This window comes from Gasterosteus aculeatus, chromosome 17 (assembly GCF_964276395.1).
Source record: "Gasterosteus aculeatus chromosome 17, fGasAcu3.hap1.1, whole genome shotgun sequence".
Lineage (NCBI taxonomy): Eukaryota > Metazoa > Chordata > Actinopteri > Perciformes > Gasterosteidae > Gasterosteus > Gasterosteus aculeatus.
The window spans coordinates 3833894-3853564 of NC_135705.1; the positions used below are offsets into that span (position 1 = coordinate 3833894).

At 44.9% G+C, this 19671-nt stretch overlaps 1 protein-coding gene across 8 annotated transcripts; it reads right to left on the bottom strand.

Annotated features, from left to right (window-relative positions):
- Positions 1-1332: 1332 nt before the first annotated feature.
- pacsin1b (protein kinase C and casein kinase substrate in neurons 1b) lies at positions 1333-19368 on the bottom strand. 8 transcript variants are annotated; one of them, XM_040204865.2, is made up of 11 exons: positions 19150-19276; positions 14547-14677; positions 9664-9793; positions 8179-8335; positions 7857-8092; positions 6916-7071; positions 6424-6599; positions 6210-6330; positions 5929-6053; positions 4493-4680; positions 1333-3738 (listed from the first exon to the last, which is right to left on the bottom strand). In XM_040204865.2, the coding sequence occupies exons 3-11, from the start codon at positions 9721-9723 to the stop codon at positions 3629-3631; spliced, it is 1329 nt and encodes a 442-aa protein (XP_040060799.2). In that variant the 5' UTR covers positions 9724-9793; positions 14547-14677; positions 19150-19276; the 3' UTR covers positions 1333-3628. The 8 variants fall into 8 exon arrangements, with proteins under 8 accessions (XP_040060799.2, XP_077948985.1, XP_040060797.2 ...); XM_078092859.1 differs by having other exon boundaries at positions 14547-14680; positions 19150-19243; XM_078092861.1 differs by lacking the exons at positions 1333-3738; positions 4493-4680 and adding exons at positions 4915-5479; positions 5573-5630 and having other exon boundaries at positions 19150-19368.
- Between the last annotated feature and the right edge of the window lie 303 nt (positions 19369-19671).

The following is a 19671-nucleotide window of genomic DNA, read 5'->3' on the forward strand; positions in this document are numbered from 1 at the left end:
CTGTACTATATAATACTTATCTAATATTTCAACTGAGCTCAAAATTGTACTTTTTTCATTTGAAATTACATTTAACATAATTTCATTTTCAAAATAGTCCTTTCCGTAACTGTTTGGATTTAATAACATTTAATGAGAGTTTTATTTTATGTCACTTGTCATCAAACTGTTTGCCTCGACCGACAATCCAAAACCTGATTAAAAGAAGAATTATTTAACAAATTGCTCATTGGCAAAGACACATCTGTATTAAGAACAGAGTTGAAAAAAAATGTTTTTGAAAAAGATGACTTGATTGCAATAAAAAATACCTTCAATTCAATGTTTTTATTGGATTATTTCACACATTCATAGTTATGTCTTTTGTCTTAAAAGTTTTCATACACAGATTTTCATCTAATTATTGACACTTTGTGGTTGCTTAAGTACTTTTAAGTATTAACATTAAAAAACAGTATTTATTTTGTCTAACTCATGAAAGGTTTGAGTTTAACAGTCAACTTTGATTGTCTGTGGTCTTTTCTGATTCAGTCGACTAACTGTTTCTAAGCCAACGGCTTTTAAGATTAGACATAATTGGTCTCTTTATTTTCTTTTTGAATGAGTATGAATATCTGCAGCTGGCCTTGAGCTATAACTAGCGGTTTAATCCTGCAGGTAGGGAGGCAGGGAGGGAAGGTGAATTGAAGATTTGGGGTGATATAAAGTATGATTATGTTAGATATCAGAGCCACGGGGACGTAACACCTGTTGACCACACTGCAACAAACCACAAACTGTTCTCAACGCGCACCCTTGCAAAGGTGAGTTCATGAAAACACACGTTTATCGACTCCTTTTGTAGGGAGGGGCAAATTTAAGCATTACTAAAAGAGAAAAATCCATCCCGAAACCCTTCATCTAAGTGTTTATAAAAAGTGGTGCTGAAACACATGAAACAGAGTGATGCTTTAGAAGATAAAGCAAATATAACACTACGAGTATAATAATGATGACACTGAAGGATTGTTTTCTTTTGACTCCCAACATGATGATTGAAGGCACAAAGGGCTGGATGCGGGTTCTGCTGACCTCTAGTGGCAGACCAGGATGTGGCATTTGAAGTGCGGTTAAATGGAACTGTACATTTACTCAAGTTATATACAATTAGAATTTAGTGTTACTATTTCATCCTACTTTATACTCTACTATAATACTTTTAAACTCCATTTATTGGACAGCCGTGGTTACCGTTTACTTTAATGATGAAGAGGAAAAAAATCTAAGAACAAAAATGACATTACACGTACAATTATTTCATAAATGTGATACATCAAGTGCAACAATTCTATCTCACATTTGCCTCAGAGTTTTCTGATGACATCTTTTTATTTTGCATACGCAGATGAACAGGCACTACAGTTTATAACTTACAGCACTATGCTAAAACAAACAAAAAGAGAATCCCGTCTAAAAAGTTCCCCTTAACATTGCAGATCAACGTTTCCAGACATAAAAGAAAGAAGCATTTTAATCATGTTGGAAAAATATGATTCACCCTCCGTCAGTGGGGATTCACAGTGGATGCCGCAGTAGTTCTTTTACAGACTTTAACAGTAAACCTATAACCAAGACAAAGAGCGTCAGTGCAAACTGAGCCGCAGAAGCAGTCGGATTCTGCAGCTCCGGGTCACTTTGTTCAACGTGATGGTCCTTAAGAGTGACAGGTGAGGGGGGGGGGGGGCATATTGTAGTAAGGCAATATTCATGTCACCCCCCATGAATCCAGTGCTTACAGCAGTTTTTAAAAGAGCATACAGGAGCACAAACAAAGAACAAGAGACATTTCCCTCCCGATCCTCTTTTACGTTTTAAATGAACTCCTCAACCGCCTCATCAATATTTCAGAGACGGATCGTCTTTCTTTCTTGTTTTGTGTGGCGCTCGTTGCGGCCTTTCTCCGCCTGCGTCAGTAAGACTACACCCGACCTCCCCGGCGACAAAAGGTGTCATTTTCACCCCAACGCCTGCGGTGGCCAGGTGCAACAAACCAATAGGTGTGCACCGTGGTGCCACGTGCACTCGAGCCCCTTTTTTGTTGGTTAGAAATGTTCTGATTAAACATTAAAGTTGTGGAGGTGTAACACAGCCTGTAGTTTTGTGCGCAGCGAAATGGACCATTGGGGATTGATTATGTTACACGGAAGAAAAAAAAAATCAAATGGCATCATTGGAGGAGTTTTAATTCAATCAAGAAACTTAGTTATTTGGAGGAAAATAATTGAGGGCACGCACCCAATCCGTTGGGATCAGGGTGGTAATCAGTGTTTGGGAGTGTCAACATGAACACAATCAGAGATAAGAGCTGGAAGCTGATAATGACGAGTCACTGATACCATCTCTTAGTAAACTGCAGAAGATAAACAAAGCCTTTGTAGGGAAATGAAGCTGGTCTCCAGGAAGGTTTTCTTGACGGCTCGTGCGTTATTAACACGGTCTGCGCGTAAAGACGACACGGAGACAATATCCAGTCGCCGGCGTGATGTAAACCATTAATGAGGTTCGGTAGAGGACGGACTTCCATTTCGAGGAGGAGCTCTGCTTGCTGACTGTGTTTTATTTACTTTTTTGTAACTTGGTTGAAAATGATAATTCAGTGACAGGAAAACAACTAAATGCATTAAAAGAATAGTTGGACATATGCTTATTAGTAGTAGAGAAAAAGATGGATGCTACTCTTGTTGTGCACACGGCACATGAAGCTACACATGAAGCCAGAGCTAGCAGCTGGATAGCTTAGCATAGCAAAAAAGACACGCAGGGGAAAAGAAGCTAACCTGGCTCTTTAATTCACTAAATAACATCTTGTTTTCCTTTATTTGGTGTTTTACAAAAAGCTGTATAGGGGGTTTGTGCAGTTACTCTTTCTTCACGGTCACGGACACTGACTGACAGCTGCATCATATAATTCCGTCACTGGATTAAAGGAGGAGATTTAATAGGTGCTGACAGCCAGACTTTGTCAGTCAGGCTAACCGTTTCCCCTTATTTCCCCGGTCATGCTAAGCTAACTAGCCGCAGGCTGTAGCGTCATATTTACTATACAAACATGAGATATCGATCTTGTCCTCCAACTTTCAGGGAGAAAGCGAATAAGCACATTTCCCAAAACAATTCCTTTTATGCTAAACATGTGAATATATCACAGAGAAAACATTGTATTCAATGAGAAAATAAAAACTGTACAAGCCTCCAGACTGTAAAAAAAAAAAGATTAAAATATATACATGAAATGCACAATGCATAGTTCATTCTCGCTGTCCAGACGCAACCGACGGCGCCGTGTCGGTACAGCCATGACAGGACGGACTGTGTGGCATCGTTGGCGTCGCATCTGAAATCCAACGCAGCCGCACACTGACGAGGCTGAAACATTTCTTTGTTTCACTTGCAGGGCTCGGCTGATGATGGTGGTGATGGTGATGATGATGATGTGACCCTGGGCTTGTTTCAGTAAAGTTTTCTCTGCGATGAGTGCTGAGATGAAGACGGATCGCTGTGCTCCACGGGAAGAGGAAGCTTTGCCTTTCGAGTCTGCGGCCATGTGCGGTCACGACGGGGCGGCTCAGTCCGGCGGTTCGGCCCTCAGCTACATCGGCTCCACGTAATTGGCCGGGTAAAGACCCAGCTGCCCGTTGCCTAGACAACCTTTGCACCAGCCCTGCTCGTCCTCGTCCTCCAGCTTCATCAGCTCGTCCCCTTTTATCAATAAAAGGAGACAAAAATGAAAATGTCAAACGTTTCTGATTGATATAACAGAGTCGACGTTACGTGGATCCTACAACTGTAAGAAATACACAAAGGTATTTAGATAGTGTGTAAGTTAGCTGCTGTTCAGTGTCAGTCAGGTATTACAGTAACATTGGGGCTTCTCAGTGTTGAGAAGCTCTCAACCTAGAGCTTTTTTTCAATAAATATCCCCTATACAAACTTAAAGTGTGTGTGGCTACTTGAGAGACGGGGAAGATTGGGGCCTATTCATGTTGCACCTTAGGCACCCCTAGACTGGGGCGTAACATCAGTTTGCGCGTTCTCCCTGTGCCCGATTACGCTGTTATACAAAAATGTTTTTAACTAGTGAGATTTAGGATTTGACATTTTGGAATATACGACTAGTTGATTTGTTGCGAAGCGTTAGATGAGAAGAACGACGGCAAACACTGTCTGCTAAATCTAAGGTTATAGCCAGCAGCGGGTTATCTTAGCTTAGCACAAAGACTGAAAAACAGCTAGCTCGGTCTAAAAATAACAAAATTGTTTTGTCAAAAATTGAATAATCTACTGAATGCAGAACTAACAAAACAGTTAAAAAGAGCGTCCCGTGGTCATTGAGTGTTAACAGCGTCAGAAACCGACTGGACGACTCCCCAAAATGGCCGCCAGCTAGAGCGGTTGCCCTGCGGTCGGGGATTCGCCGTTTGGTCGACGGGGGGGGGGGGGTTGTCGCGCTCACCTGCCCTGAAGCTGAGCTCGTCTTGCTCTTGGCCTTCGTAGTCGTACAGCGCCCTCACTCTCACGCCTTTCGCCACTTCCTCCTCGAAGGGATTGGGGGCTCCGTTGGTGTCGTTGCCCGAGTCCGGGGCCGTCTGGTCCTCGTCCGACCACTCGGTGGAGGCCTGGTTCTTCTCAAAGCTGCTGACACTGAACATTTCAGCAGAACATCAGTGTGCAGTCGTACCAGTCAAATAGTGTGGAGTCCCGATACCGCGGCAATGGCTGCAATTGACTTGTGTAGCATTTCTGCTGTCGATGCTCATGCTATCAATATTACTGTTAAGGTGACTACAGTTTAAAAGATTAAAAATGAGAAGGCTTACTCATGTATCAAACGAATGAATCAAAGACTAGTCACAGCAGATAGAGTAGGACAAGGTGAACTGATGATTTACTTTATCTCTGGAAACGTTGCAACATACATTTGCAGATGACACACAATACAGAACTTTATCACCAGGGGACTACAATCCAATACAAGGGTCTGGGTAAATGCATTGAACAAATCAACAACTGGATGTGTCAAAACGTTGTCCAACTGAACAAAGATTAAACAGAAGTAATTGTTTTTGGTAACAAAGCTGAACGATTGAAAGTCAGTGCTGAGCTTCAATCACTGATGTTAAAAATCACAAACCAAGCTAGAAATCAAGGTGTGATTATGGATTCGGACCTCAACCCGAACAGCCATATCAAGACAGTTAAAAATCAGGCTACTTTTACCTAAAGAATATCTGAAGGATTAGAGGTACTTATGTCTCGACCAGATTTGGAAAAAACATGCATTTAGCTTCAGCAGACTCGACTACTTTAATGTTGTGTTTAAATGTCTGTAAAAAGTCAATCAGAAAGCTACAGCTGATCCAGAACGCTGCAGCTCGGGTCCTCACTAGGACCAGGAAAGCAGATCACATGACTCCAGTTCTCAGGTGTTTACACTGGCTTCCTGTCAAACAAAAAATTTACTTCAAAATCCTGCTGTTGGTTAATAAACCACTGAATGGTTTAGGACCAAAGTACATTTCTGATCTGCTGATACCTTATAAACCGCCACGAACCGTTAGGTCGTCTGGGACTCTGTGTTCTCAGAGTCAGAACTAAACATGGAGAAGCAGCGTTTAGTTTTTCTGCTCCACATAATTGGAACAAAGTCCCAGAAAGCCCCTCAGCGCCTTTAAATCCAGACCTTTCTGTTTGCTGCTGCCTTTGATAGAATCCACCTTCCTAACTATTTGTGAGTCTCCTTGCTTTATGTTTGGATGTTTTTAATGCGTTTATGTGAAGCACTGTGAATTGCCTTGCTGTTGAAATGTGCTATACAAATAAAATTGCCCTGCCTTGCCTTTCCTTTAAGGTAAAATAAGCCTCTGTTAGCGTAGACACGATTCCTCCTACCTTCCCGCGTCCTCAACCTGAGCGTGGTCGACTGCTGCTGTGACGTTGGTCAGCATGACTCCGTCGATGCCTTTCTTTGACTTTTCCTTCCTCGAGATGTTATGGGTAAGGTCTGCGTTGTATTCCTGCAAAGAATTGTCACTACCGATAAATTCCAGGTGTATCAACGCTTATCGCACAACTTATTCATCTCACTCTCAGCAGACAACCAATCTCAAACTATTCCCTTTTGATGACTGGCCCGTATACATGTTGCAGGATCCCGCAGGTCTCCGGTGTACCTCAAACTGGGGCCAGTTCATATGCATGCCGGGCCCGTGGGAGTTGCTGAACCACTTCAGATCTTCCTGCGGGCTGGACGACGTAATGGTGCGTTCGAGGTCTTTGTACACCGCAGCGTAGCTGTGGGAGGACAGCGAGGGGGTTAGCTCACGGGTAAATGATTATCCGACCGCCGCGTCGCGTCCTGCTAGCGGCTTTATGACGGCCTCGAACCTTTGGTCTTCCGTGAGGTTGAGGTGACGTTTGACGTCGAGCAGCACCTCCCTGAGGAAGCTGAGCCTCTTCTCTTCGAACTGCTGGCATTGATCGAACACCACCTCCATGTTTTCCATGTATTGGGGAGTGCACTTAGTCAGCTCCTCCAGGGCCTTCTCATACTTCTCCTTGGCCTTGGGGTAAGAACCAAAAAAAAAAACTCCACAATTAATAGTTGGAAATTCATCATGTTGTTCGATATCTCGCTGTGGTCAAAAGCAAATGATGTGTTTTAAAGCACACGAAAGAATAATAGTTCAAGATTGTGAAGGTCAAAGGAGGCCAGAGCTTCCACTATGAACAGCTGACGTCGGATTGGTGAGGGAGACGGATAAACGTGGAGGGGGAGGTGGTGTTCAGTCACACATTAATAATGTAGCTTTATGACACTCGGACCGGTGGAACCTGCTCCACATCTCAGATGAGCCTGGGAGATGTCCATGCTCTCACCTTCTGGGAGTCCTGCTTGCATTTGTCCACCTTCTCGCTGAGCTTCTTCTGCTGGTCAGCGGTCACCGAGGCCTCGCTCCTACCGTTGGCCTCCCTGGTGGACGCCAGCTTCTCCTCTTTGCAGGCCATGTGGTAGGACTTCTTGGCAGCCTCGAGCTAAAAGGAACACGATGAGATAAAACACATGTGATCTTATTCGATCATTTGAGAAATATGAAAATAAACGTGCTGTAAAAGAAGTAGGGCTGCAATGATTATTTTCATAACTGAATATTAACACATCCGTTTTCTTCCTCACTAAAGGCGTGAAAAAATTCAGAGAAAAGTCACGGTAATAATGTTAAACTGGTTGTGTTAAAACAAGCTTTTTTTTTACCATCACCTAAAAGAAAAATCCGCACAAATTGGAAGCCAAACATGAGGAATAAAATGCATTCAAAATGATCAATATAGTTGTTGATTATTTAAAAAAAAATTGAAAAGCTTGTATTGTGAAACAACCAGTGGTAAATTCTTAATTCAATTCATTTAATTTTGTATAGCCCAAAATCGCAAATTACAAATTTGCCTCAGATGGCTTTACAGTCTGTAATAAAAAATGTTTCATAATAAGTTGTTGTACAAGTCTTATTTGTAGAGCAATGATTTGAAAAGATAGAAGTTAGATATTAAAAGAGCCATTTATTGTCCTAAATGACAAAAAAATGATATATCACTTTCAGTTTCACGGCCATTTGTCTGCTACCAATGCAGTTAAAATTGTAGTGAAAAATGATTTGCTTTGTGCTCCGCTGAGAAATGATGTCTGACTTGACATTCATGGGCTTCTCACACAAACCTGTGGTACTAAAACAAAATTAAAATGCTGTTCTCCTTTTACAAAAGAGTTAAATGTCTTTGGTCAGGACTGGAAGAGCAAATAACGGCACACGCTCTCTCACCTCTTTCAGCTTTTTGGCCCAGGGTTTCTGGGCCTTCTTGAAGGCCTCGTCCGCCTCTTTGGTTTCCTTGAATCCTCCCATCATCTGTTTGTGGTACGAGTCCTTCTGCCAGTTCTTCACCTTCTCAAAGTCGAAGAGGGTCAGGTTGTTTTTCACTTCGTGGTGAAGCTCGCTCACCTTCTCCGCCTCCGTCATCACCCCCACCCAAGCTCGCTCCACTGTGCCGTACTGAGGCCCTGGTGGAGGCAGGACGGGTAAAAGTCAAGTCCAGAAACGGGAAAAAAAAAAAAAAAACATCCGGAGAATTTGAGTGTGAAACTACCTTTGTCCACCAGCTGCCTCCACCTCTTGGACCAGTCCGTCAGCTGCTGCGAGTAAGCTTTCTCGATCTTGGCGCGCTCCTGGATGCAGTTCATCAGGTCGTTGCAGAGCCGGTGACCGTCGTCGATCCGCTTCACGGTGCGTTTGTAGTTGCCGACCTGACGCGGATGTAAAAATGTATTTGACCCTTAGAGGCAATGGTATTGAAAGGAAAAGGTCGACATTTGTGGGACATGACCTGCTCCACCGCCGACAGTATGAGATGCATGCAGACAGTGTGTTGCGAAAGCTGCAGCATGGCGTCGATTAGCTTGGCTTAGCATGACTGAAGGTAACAAAATCCAAAGAAAGGCGGCTGGCAGGTGAGTATTTAAAAGCCACTGAATAAACTGATGAACTAACTACGTTTCGCTGGGACAACGATCACTTTTTTTGGTCCCTCCTTTAAGAAAAAGGCTCAGCCTGCAGGTGATGTATTGAGTGTGCGGGTGGGAACAGCACGGCGGGAGGGAGGTGGGGATGCTGCCAGTAAGAACGGTCCCATGCAATGAATGCAGGGGGGGGGGGGGGGGGGGGGTGTTTATGTCATGTAGTTCATATAACCCTCCATGGAAGCAGGAGCAGCAGCCTCCCGGAGTTGGCTGTTCGCTTCAGCCAGAGAAAGAGTGACAGAAAGAAGAGGGAGAGGATTTAATCCCACGTCACTGCATTCATTTCACACATTAGTGAGCGAGAGAGAGAGAGAGAGAGAGAGAGAGAGAGAACGGAAACCAGGACTGCGCCCCTTCTGAATTTGTGATAGTGTTTTGACGATAGCTCCCTCTGAAAATGATCTTCTTTCATTTAATCTCACACGTGGATTAAATGAAAGAAGGCCCAGGGTGGGGGAAACAAATGATTGCATTCCACACCAGGCCTCTGCTTCAGCCGAGTCAGCGATCAGCAGGCGGCACTGCAGCAGCTCTCCCGTAGAGCTTTGCTCCAGCTGATCGACGGATCGGGGCGACACGGAGAGGATGAAAGCACAACCGAGAGTCCCAGAGGACGTTTATTTAAAACCCCGAATGCCAGGAGTGACGACGCGTCTTTTCTGTCGTGAATGAACATGCAGCAGCGGTATTATCTGTAGCTTTGGATCTGTCGCACTTGTCTTGTTGAAGGAAATGTGTAGATTCATTATTCAAATCAAGTCAAATTAAAAACGTCTTTCTTTGATGAATTATCAGTTGGACCTCAGCGTCCTCCGTGGATGAGATCAGAGCAACAACGTGACTGAACCAAAGTAAATCACTCATTTGATAGTCTGAAAGATAATGGCGCGCGCACGTGATTGAAAGCGAACGTCACATCAGATCCGTGACGCGGCTCCGAGACGATCCCCATTGGTGATACACCATCTTGTTCATGGGTGAACCTGTGCCTCCCCGCGGTTGGTCAGCGTGGTTCAGTGAGAGTTTCGTCAAAAGGCTTCCGGCTGCTGCCTCACCTCCCAGAAGCTGTCTGTGGCCTCCTCCAGGCCGGCGGACTCGTCGTAGGCTCCAGACATGGTCTCTCCTGGTTTGGCGGGATGGCTTAAGGGCTGTGGCGGTCTGCAGCACAGTGGCTCTCCTCATGCACTGGAAGAGCAGAAGAGCACAGAGGAGCATGAACACACAGGAACTTGGTTATTAGCTGCATGCCGTAGCTCTGGCTGGAGGCATTAAAAGATAATAAATCATCAATAAAAGGAGTCCTCGCTATTACAAGTGTAACATTTTCCTTCAAACAGAAGATTGACTAATTCATAAACTGTTTCATCGAAAAAAACCCTGTATTGAATCAAACATTTTAGCATGATTGAATTTCTGTTCTGTAATTCAAACTGCGGATTCAGTTATCGCAACCTGAGTGAGGGAGCACACATTGGTACAAAGTACAAACTAAATGTGACGAGATGAGTGATTATCGACAATGGCATTCCAAAATGTTATGGTACACAGTACTTTCCACACAGCGATATCAGGAGCTTTAAAGGGCAATCTAACAGCCATACAAAATACAAATCCAAGCAAAATGCAAATAGAAGCTAAATCAGCTCAAAGACACAAAATGACCCCTAAGAGATGCAAAGTGTCTTCAAAGAGACACAAAATGCCCACAAAGCATCAGGAAATACCCACAACGTGACACCAAGTGACCAAAAAGAGATGCAAGTCGACCAAAAACACACACAAAATGAATAAAAAATGACAACAAAGCAATGCAAAAGTAATCATAAAGATACAAGAAATGATAGCAAACAGCCACAAAGACAAACAAAACACAGCGACAAGGAAGAATGAAAAGACCACAAAGACACGTTTCTCGAGAGGATGCAAAATGAGATGCAAAACAACCGCAACAGCTACAAAGAGAAATTGAACATGACTAGAGTGCGACTAAAACGACCACAGGGACGCATAACAATCACAATGCAAAGCCATAATCACAACAACAAAGAGACACAAAACCACAAGAGGGACCAACGGGAGACACACAAGCTTTTGTCTGTCTGTCAACATCTATGTGCATCTATCTGCTCACGGACTAATTATCACTAGAAAGTCACTAAATAACAGAATACGGCGGTAGGGATCCACTCCACCATCCTGCTGCAGCCCGGTCGGTGCCACCGTCACCTCCGTCGGTTCAGGTTCAGCCGACAACCAACACTGCGATTTAAAAAAGGCGACGCGCCGTGCTGAAATGATGATGGGCTCTGCTAAGAAGTAATCAGCCAATAGCCTCATGAAGCCCCCGTTCTTGGAATTATATTTTTTGTGCATCTACATTTCCTGGCCCGAACACAGATAAATAACGGATTTTCTAAGGAATTTGTTGCTTCACCAAACTAGAGATTAAACAACATAAAAGGCTTGTCTGGATTATCATAGCTATCTGCACGGGGGAGAAAGCAGGTGACAAAAGTCCAGGCAAGTGTTTGCTTGCCTGTATTTGAATAAGCATAAATCACTGAAGGGATACGCCGAGATGACAAAAGATTACAAGAAAAAGAAGGATCCCACGGATCGAGATAAAATGCAAAGTGGGGATGCAAATAAACTGCGATTTGAATATTCTGTCGTCGGCTCAGTGGAATGTCATCTGCTGGTACAAACTAGTTACACTGATCCTCAAAAAGACAACAAAATGAAAACAAACAATAAAAAAAATAATTTGCATGTTAAAAGGAACAATTTGGTCATTTTGTTACTTACTTTAAATACTTTCTAGCTATAGGAGAAGATGTAAATAAGAATCTTCAGTTAGCAGCTACTTAGCTAAGCACAAAGACACAGGGGGAAACAGCTAGCCTGGCTCTGAAAATATGCTTACGTCAACATATTTTGTGTGTTAAATCTGAACAAAAAGCAAAGTGTGCTTTTGAGCAGATTGCACCGCGACATTTAAATGGAATTAGCTATGTTTATATTTTGTTACAGCTGATTTCCACCTGTTTTTAATCTTCATGCTAATCTAAACGGCTGCTAGCTATATAAAGAATCAACATGAGAACACCGAACTATCAATAACAAACGCAAAACAGTAGATTTCTTATTTCTGAGCATCCTGCTCCACCAGCCGAGAGAAGATCGTCTCGCAATCAACAAAAACAATCTCACTAAGCCAAAGCTGCAGAGGAGGAGGGACTGGATGCAGATGAGAAAGGTGAAACAATAGAACAGAACAAGGGAAAAGGCAGTGATGTGTTTTGATAGGCGGGGGGGGGGGGGGGGGGGCTGCATGGGTATTTGGGTCAACCGCGAGCCGAGCCATGGAGCGACACTTTTTGAGGATCAAGCGACGGAGGGAAGTGAAAGAAAACGACCAAAGATCCTGTGTAGATGGAGGGGAATTTCCAACCGCGGGGTCGCAGCGAAGGGGCTTGGGGCCAAACAAACGTCTGGGCCGGATGCAGCGTGGAGCGCGACGTGAGTGGGTGTTCATCATGCTTGGTTAATCCATTAGCTACGTGCTGAGAGGGGGCTTTTGTTCAGGCGAGCCCCTTTGCTTGGCTCGCAGAAAGGCAGCTCACAGGAAAACAGCCCCTAACCGGCTTCTCCCACTTTTTAATTATCATTTAATTATCTTCTTTTTTTTTTTAGTAGAAATCAAACTGACCGAAATAATGGCACCAACCTGGTTACATTTCTAATTAAGAGTCCGCCATCCAGTGAGTTACTAACTCTGGCTAGACAAACAACCCCCTCACACACACACACACACACACAAACCAAAACATTGGCAGCGACCCCCGAGCTTCAGCCTCCACCACATTGATTCACTCTTCTTCTCCTCCTCCTGTATCATTGCATCCTGCGGTCCAAGCAAAAAGACCCACATCCTCAGTCACAACAAGCACTGCAGACTAAAAAGGAGCGTCGCTGCTGCTCCCCCATCCCTCCAACAGCAAGTGCTCACAAGCCCCGAAAAGCACCGCGGCAAGCCGGCAGCCTCGACGCGTCCAGGGACCCCCCAAACTCTCCAGACCGAGACCCTTGAACCCACCCGGAGGGGGTGAGAACACAGCCCCCCACCCCCCGCCACAAAAGCTTACCCCCAGTCCTCCATTAACGGCGGCTAAGGCTACAGCTAGGAGAAAAGAAGCACGTGGGCTCCTCCAGCAGGCAGCCCCTCTCTTCTTCTTCTTCTTCTTCTTCTTCTGCCCCCCGCCCACCCTCCTCCTGTTTGCTTATTTCACCCCTTCGCCGCCCGTCGTCCCCTCTGGCTGGCAAGCGGAGCATCGGCGTGCAAAGCAGAGGAAGAGGGCCACTGATCGTGGATCTGACTGCACTGTGCAGGAGAAATAAAGGACTGTGTGTGTGTGTGTGTGTGTGTGTGTGTGTGTGTGTGTGTGTGTGTCAATGAATGAGGGATAATCCTGCGTTGCTTGAACGGCTCAGACGGAGCAGCAGTCTAAAGAGGAGCGAGGGAGGGAAACGGGGTGGTTGGAGGGGGGAGGGTGGGGGTGCTGGAGTAGGTGGGCGATACTGCTCCTGTCAATGAACACTGTGGATGCTGTAGTGGGGTGGGGGGGGCGTGCATGGTGGAACAGGTCAAGGTGGGGGTGTTGGAATGCTGCTGGGTAAGAATCCCTGCAGTTGCGGATGAGCAGAGAGATTTTGAACGGAGAAGAAGGTGGTTTGAGGGAAAGTTTTAAATGCTTGGCCCATTGGTCTGTGATAGGCTCCATTCCAGTAAATCATAAATTCCTTCAGTTCCAGTACAACACAAGCAGGGTGTGGGCTAAATGAACAATATCAAGACGGGCCTATCAAGGGTGGAGGCGACGCCAAGGCTGTTATTCGTAAGCTGTTCTGAATGTGTGCATGAAGGCCACAGAGCAGGTGTGTGCTGTCGACACGACAACCATAAAAAGGGTTAATAATTAGACATCGGCTCATAAAGGTTGAAGCCAAAGTCAAGCTACACAGCTGTAATGTATGAAAGGGCTTAACTTCAGAGCCAATCATAAATATCTCAAGTGTTACAATTAAGCACAAAGATGATAATCTCCTTTGACTCGTACCACCACATCACCAGCGTCTCCGTGGCAACATTATTCCAACCACAACACCCCCTGCGCGGGGAGGGTGTTATATGACGTCGATGTCAAAGTGCATGATTCAAGCCTCAGAGACGGAGATCAACGCGCGCCGCAAACCGAAGGACGTCGATGTGCGAGTTCATCTGAAACGAACTCACTCTTCTCTCTTCTGGTTTCATCAAATAAAATCAAACGTGAACCAACAAAGAGAAACCGGGCCTCCCTTTAACAGCTGCCAGAAGCCTCAACGAAAGGCGCTGAACCCTCGGCTGCTCGTGCCGTGTTACTCGAGGGCAAACAATAAAAGGGATTGTCGCCGTGTGAATGAAATAAGGGAAAAAGTTCTGGTAGAAACATTTCAAGCCAGACGGGGAAAAAAAAGAATATTTGGAGCTCGTCCCTCTGCAATATTCACGTAGCATCAATAGCACGGACGCTCTGGACGCAAGCAGACTTAAATACCTGCACAGTGACGAGGAAGACAAACATCTCTGGTTCCGCTGCACTGATTCTGATCCGGTTAGTTAAGAGCGCGGCGCTTTATCGCTCTTTTGAAGTCCATGCCGTGTGTGAGACGAGGCAAAGGTCGAGGGCCGTACTTAACGCAATGATGGTTTTCTCGGCTCTTTTGACCCGTTTGGAATAATACGCACAAAAACAACCTCATACCCTCGTCTGAGTCAGCACTCATCACCTGCAGGGTGAAAACGACACACACACACACACACACACACACACACACACAAGACTACAAGCGCACAACTCTTAAGCGTGTTAAAGTCGGCATTGAGACGTGTCCTTACGGTCTGTCCTCCGCGCGGCCGCTCGGTCCTCGACAGCAACGCTGCTTTGTGGCGTCTCCTTTTGGGAGAAGGAACAGCTGAGACTTAAAGAGTCCACGGGCGTCACTGCTCCACTGCAACCATGACACATCCTGCTGTCCACACACACACACACACACACACACACACACACACACAAACACGCCCTGAACTTTGACATTTCCCTGAGAGGACACATTAAGCCATCAATAATTAGCCAGCCGGGGACGGGAGGGTGGAGACTCCCCCCGTCCCCGTTGTCAGGGACAGGAGACAGAAGTATGGAGGGAGGGGACGTCGGTAGATAAAAAGCCCGTCGTGTGGAGGACAGACAGGGATGAGTCAAGATCCGGGTGAGCGTGCAGCTCGGCGCGCTGCACGCGAGGGAGGAATTAGTCCGATCGGCTGAGGAGGAACCACGTATACACAACGATGACACGAACGCATTCATCAAAACACACTACGCGCTTTCGTTTTTTTTACGCCGTCCTCTGACATCGGACGCGTTCCCCCAGAGGCCTTGAGTCCTTTCAAGTCAGGACAGACTCAAAAAGGAGCCGTGCTGTCCGCCCACTAGAAGACAGACGCTCGTCTCCCAATTACGTGCCATCTGCGTTTCGTCTGATAATGTTCCTCCCAGAGGGGCTCGATCCACTTGACCCCAGCGTTCAATCCCATTACCGCAGTCAGTGACACACGCCTGCAGGCCTGGACCTGGAAAGAAAACACACTCACAGACAATTCAGGCGGTTTTCCTTCAGTGATTTGACAACATTCAGCGTCCTGAAGTCACCAGTTAAAGTTCCCCGGCTCTCTTTCTCTCCAAAACACTCAACAATCTTTCCTTTGTTTGGATTGTTTGTGTTTGCTTTACTAAATTGGTGAGAACTTCCTGCTTTTTCTCTGGATATCAACAAGTGATCTTTGGTAAACTTTAGTGATGCTAATTGGAATAAAACAAATGTTTTGGCCTGAACTTGCTGTCCCCCGGCTTTATGCTAAGCTAACCATCCATATTGATCGGAAATATATGAGCTCTGTGGCCAAATGTCTCATCTCTCTTTCTAAAATGTAAAAAGCAGAGATGTTTGCGTGTGTCTGTGTGTTTGTGTGTTTGCGTATGGCAGGATCCCATATCCCCATCTCACACACTCCGGGGTCAAAAGAATTCACTGGATTCTCCGGGAGAAGAGAGGAGGACCTCTGTGCTTTCCAGTTTCTTTCTAATCAATAACCTTTTTCTTTCCTTCGTCCATTGAAGGCTCACACTGAAGCTGAAACGTGGCAGGGAAATGGAAGTGACTCATTCAGCGACAGTCAGGCTGCTAATAAAAGCTATGAGTGCCACACACACACAGACACACACACACACACACACACACACACACACACACACACACGCTCTCGGTTGTTGATGTCATGAATGAGAACTCTTCTGGCTGTGAGAAGTGCGAGCGAGACGTGGGAGGAAACACCGCCAGCGATGCAGTCGACCCGTAGATGTTCAGTCAGCAAAAAAACAGCTTTTTCCAGGAGAAATACTGTTATTTTGTTTAGTAAGGACGACACGCATAGTAGTAGTAGCAGTAGTAGTAGTAAACACACAGACAGATACACACAGACACCATACTGAAACACTCTGTTGCTGAAACGATCAGTCACTGGAGAAAGTTTAAGTCACTGTTTCAGTCATTGATGCAAAAATGACAGAAATTTTTTGGGTACTTTGAAAACTTTGTTTTTTTACTCTGTGTGTCTAGTAACGCTGTGTGTCTGTGTGTGTGTGTGTGTGTGTGTGTGTGTACTGCTTTAACAGAAAAATAAACTGAGTTCTAGATGAAGAGTGAAGCCAATTCCGGAAGTCTTGAAACCTGCATCCCCTCTGGAGACCAGCAGGGGGCGACTCCTCTGAAGTCGGTTTGGATAGAAGTGCATGAGAAAATGACCCGGATGCTGATTTATTCAAGTAAACATTGCGAAAACAACGTGGCGGTGGCGTATTCCAAGACGGCGACGGCAAAACAAACGGACCACAAGTCAAACAGGGGGACGTCGCGGTGGCTACGTCCACTTCTTCAACGCAGTCTATGGTTTCAAAATGGACGTAAGAAAGGTCCTGCTCGTGTCTCCGGATCATCTGATTCTCTGCACATCACTAAAACGATTTCATTCGCTGTACCTTAAACACGCACACACACGCACACCAAACAGGCGCCATCTTTAACAAGCCCAGTCGCCATGGCAACACCTACGGCAGCCTAACTACTCGAAAGCATTTCACGAGCACCGAACGTCTGACATCTTGAGCCTCGGAGGAGCAAACGTGGACGACCACTAACAAGCTGTGAGATGAGCTGGCCGTTGCAGCTCTCGGTTCATCAATCCGCTGATACGACTTTACAAAATGAAAACATCACGGTTTCCTAAAACCCGAGATGTTGCATTCAGATTGAACACTTTGTTTGAATATTCACCGTACAGACACAAGAGGCCGAGAAAAGAAACAAATCCTCCAAGTTACGAATAGACAACGTTGAGCATTTCTTCAAAGTAAAACTGATTATTGTGATTCTGTAAGATGCGTCCTCTCGGATCTCTCATACTTCCTGTCTAGAAGACACTGTCAGAATCAGAAGCCATTTATTGCACATTGAGGAACTCGACTTGGTGCATTGGTGCAATATAAGTACAAAAAATAATAATAATAATAAAAATAATACATTTAAATGTGTGATTTCCTGACATTCCTTAACACAGAATAATTGCTGGACTGATCAAGCAGATTAATCAATTAAACAAATATTTAGAACACCGTTTAGTCACAAGAAAGGCCAAAGTTCAATATTATAATAAATGATAATCCACCAAGCAATAACCGGCACCAACCGTTGTCCTTACTTGATATATCAATTAATCTAATGTCGCAATCCACAGGTCAGCGGTTGGGTAACTCCGCGTGACCCCTGGCATGTAATAACGCCTCTGCCCTCCGACCCCCCTCCCCCGGGGGCCCTTACGGAAATACAGCCCGCCTCTCTGTCATGAAAGGATCCCATCTCAGGCTCCGATTACCTGGCGGTTCAGGCCGATTCGCGTGGAAGTGGCTTCGAGCGGATCCCTTTTCATTCAGCTGTGTAAATAATTGACTGGTGCGTGTTCAGCTTGGAGAGGAGGCCGCAGTCTGCTCATTCAGATGCTTATCGTGTAAAGATTATTAAACGAGCATCATAATGCGTTGATCCGAAACAGGGACAGAAAGGCGGAGGATGTCTGAAGCAACAATATGAGCAAGATAAACATTTTAAAAAGCTACAAGGAAATCATACGTTTAATAGCTTTCAATCGGCTCAGTCGGGGCCCTCGGGCACCAGATGTGACATGTTAAGCTTGTAAGTGCAAATGGAAATTAGAAGCAAACAGAAGCGTCTGTGCCCACCGGGAATAACAGAGTAAAGTCTGTGGTTATTTATGCAGATGAAAAAAAAAGAGAAAAGAAGGCCTTTAGGTTTTAGTCTAATTAATTACATTAGCATGACGGCTCATCTGTCATTGCTAAACATAAGAGGAGTAAAACCGGGCGCCACAACTCAAATGGGTGTCCATCATTTGTTACCAGAGTTAATCCAATTAGGTTTCAACATGTGTGAGGAGAAGAACATCCACCCCTGACTCTCTCTCTCTCTCTCCCCCTGAACTATGATACGTAGTCAAACGCAACACTGAATTTGAAGGTGAGGTGCATACGATTAGTTCTCCTCGGTGTAAGAACACCCAAAATGAGTCACAGCCTTTTCGCTTCCCGCATCTCAAAACGACCGCTTCTCTGTTTGCTGGAGCTTTCAGGTCGATTGGGTTGATGAACAGAGATGAGATGAGATCATTTCCTCATGACAAACGGCGTATAGGAAACGGAGGAAAAGCACTGGGGTGCAACCATTATTCAACCAATGTCATCATGCTTATTTCTGGATATCAATATAATTTACAAAGAATTACAAATTAGAGAAAAGCATAAAATGCTCATGATTGGGTAGAGAGAATGAGCACATATTGCCATGTTTCATGGATTCAGCAATGAATTAGTCATTAAACAACAGGTCATTTCAGCACTAGTGAGAATGACAATGCGTAAACAATTGCAGTATTATTCCACCCATTGGGAGATTTTTGGGGAAAAGTAGTTTTGACTTATTTTCGAGCTCCACTTGACACATTCCCGTCTCACGTGTGTCGACTGAGTCAGAGCCGAGGCAGAAGGACCGTTTCAAATGTTTGAAGAGCAAACAGAACTTCCTGCGTAAAAAAAACAAACAAACAGCGCAGCGGCCCTTTAAGACACCGGGGAGAAGACGATGCCTTTTGAATGAAATGACCTCGGTTTAATAAAAACATGAAACAAACAGTTTGCATTCAGCATTGGACTCAACAGCTGCGCGGATCCGACATGCAGAGAGCAGTCTGTTTGTGCCGCGATGTGCGCACGATGCAGCACACAGCTTCAGAACCGTGGACAGAGCTCCTCTGAGAGGAGGTCGGCAGCCCGAGACAGCTGATCATCAACGTGTATATCAACATAATAACTCACCTAAACGCGTTTTGTATTTTCCTTCAATAATCCGCTTTCCTGGGATATTTTGTTAAGATGTAACCATTGTCTTCATCAGCAGGTGCTGCCTCCTCCGTTGTGTCGCCGGTGGAGCCGCCAGGTGGGGGGCGGGGGAGGGGGATGGTCCACCAGTCACGTTAGCCGCAAGGAACAGCAACACTTCCGGGATGCTCTTTCAGAATAAAACGTCCACTATTACTAAATAAAATGAAGATAAATATAAAGTAAATACATTTCTATAATATTTAAATGTAAATTCAGTAAGATAAAGGAATTAAATCAACAAACACAATGGACTAAGTATAACTAAGACAAAAAAAGCAAATGCATTTAAGTCACAGTATGAATATATGAGATTTTAGTTTTTTGCAAGAGACATCATTCTCTCACACAGATAACACAAAGCATGTGAAGTTTCTTCTTTGAGGAAATGTGAAAGCCTTTTGACCAAGAGAGTTATCGTTGGTTCAAAATCGGTCAATTGACTGCCCCAAATAATAT